Raw genomic sequence first — 1,126 nt, 5'->3', positions numbered from 1 at the left:
CTGGGCGCAAGAACCGCACGCCGCCCCCTCATAGCACCTGTACGTCCCAGATCTGCGTGGGTCTTTCCTCAGCCACGTCCCAAATGATGGCGTGGTCCCGGTCATAGGATCGGCCACCTGCGGAGCGAGGGGAGGGTTTCAGGAGGGCAGGCCCCGCTCCTGATGGCGGTGAAGGGGTGGGTGCTCCATCTCACGGCCAAACACCCCGTTTTGGGGGGTCCCTGAGAAAGCAGCCCCTGTGCCGGCGCCAAGGCCTCACCCTTTATATCAAGGATCATGTCCTCGAACATCTGGCTGTGGATCCGTCCCTGAGAATCGACGCTCCAGGTCTGACGCGGCATCCGGGTCTCAGACCACAGCACAGCCTTCGCGCCCTTCCCGGCTGGCCCGATGACCTGCAGGCTCATGTTGGGGGCCACCTGCAAGGCGCAGCGGTGGCCGGGTCAGCCCGCTCCTCTCCATCGCCTCCGCCCGGCTCAAAGGCTTGGAGCTGGGAGGGGTTTCCCTGTAAATGCAGCTGGTTCTGGAGTGGGACATGGAAAACCTCTCAGTGAGAAGTGAGGATGATTAGGGTGATGAAAACCCCTCAGGGGAGGCAGAGATGCCTTCACATCTCCAGAGGAGACCTGGGGAGGAGAGAATCAACTGATCTGTGGGGACAAGGCTGAGGTCAGATGCTGGGAAAAGCTGTTATAAACCCTAAAAGATCGCTGTGGGGTGGGGAGTACCCCGGCAGGAGTCCTGCCAGGGGCTCCCCTGGTCCCCTCCGCGGTGCTGGCTGTCACACGTGAGCCCTGACCTGGTTTTTCATCAGCCCGTCCTCATAGTACCAGACGGAGCTGCTCTGCTCGCTGAGGCTGGAGACCACCACACGTCCTGCTTTCATGTCTTCCACGTCGTCGGGGACGGAGAGGTAGAGCTCCAGCTCCCTGCTCCTGATGCGGAAATAGATCCGTCTCTGGAAAAGAGAGAAACCTTTTTCGCACCGAAAAGCCCTGCTGCCTGCACCTCCGGCCCCACACGCCGCGGCTGGCCGAGGAAGGACCTCACCCAGCTTGTGGCTTTGGGAAGGGAGGACCCTGGTCCCCTGGGGCAGCTGCCTGGAGGGTCCTCCTCATCCCCCCGG

General features: G+C 62.2%; 1 protein-coding gene across 1 annotated transcript in view; it reads right to left on the bottom strand.

The window, feature by feature from the left end:
- Positions 1-28: 28 nt before the first annotated feature.
- Positions 29-1,126, bottom strand: part of AIM1L (absent in melanoma 1-like) — a gene marked incomplete at its 5' end in the record, with an annotated part of 4,670 nt that continues 3,572 nt past the window's right edge. The window contains 3 exons of the mRNA XM_009332173.1: positions 29-117; positions 260-419; positions 800-958. Of these exons, the coding sequence (XP_009330448.1) occupies positions 29-117; positions 260-419; positions 800-958 (408 nt within the window). The remainder of the gene's footprint in view (positions 118-259; positions 420-799; positions 959-1,126) is intronic.

The sequence above is a fragment of the Pygoscelis adeliae genome, unplaced genomic scaffold (genome assembly GCF_000699105.1).
Source record: "Pygoscelis adeliae isolate BGI_AS28 unplaced genomic scaffold, ASM69910v1 Scaffold359, whole genome shotgun sequence".
In the NCBI taxonomy this organism is placed as follows: Eukaryota; Metazoa; Chordata; class Aves; order Sphenisciformes; family Spheniscidae; genus Pygoscelis; species Pygoscelis adeliae.
Note: the sequence above shows the minus strand (reverse complement) of the source record. Positions and strands in the feature narration are given on the sequence as shown.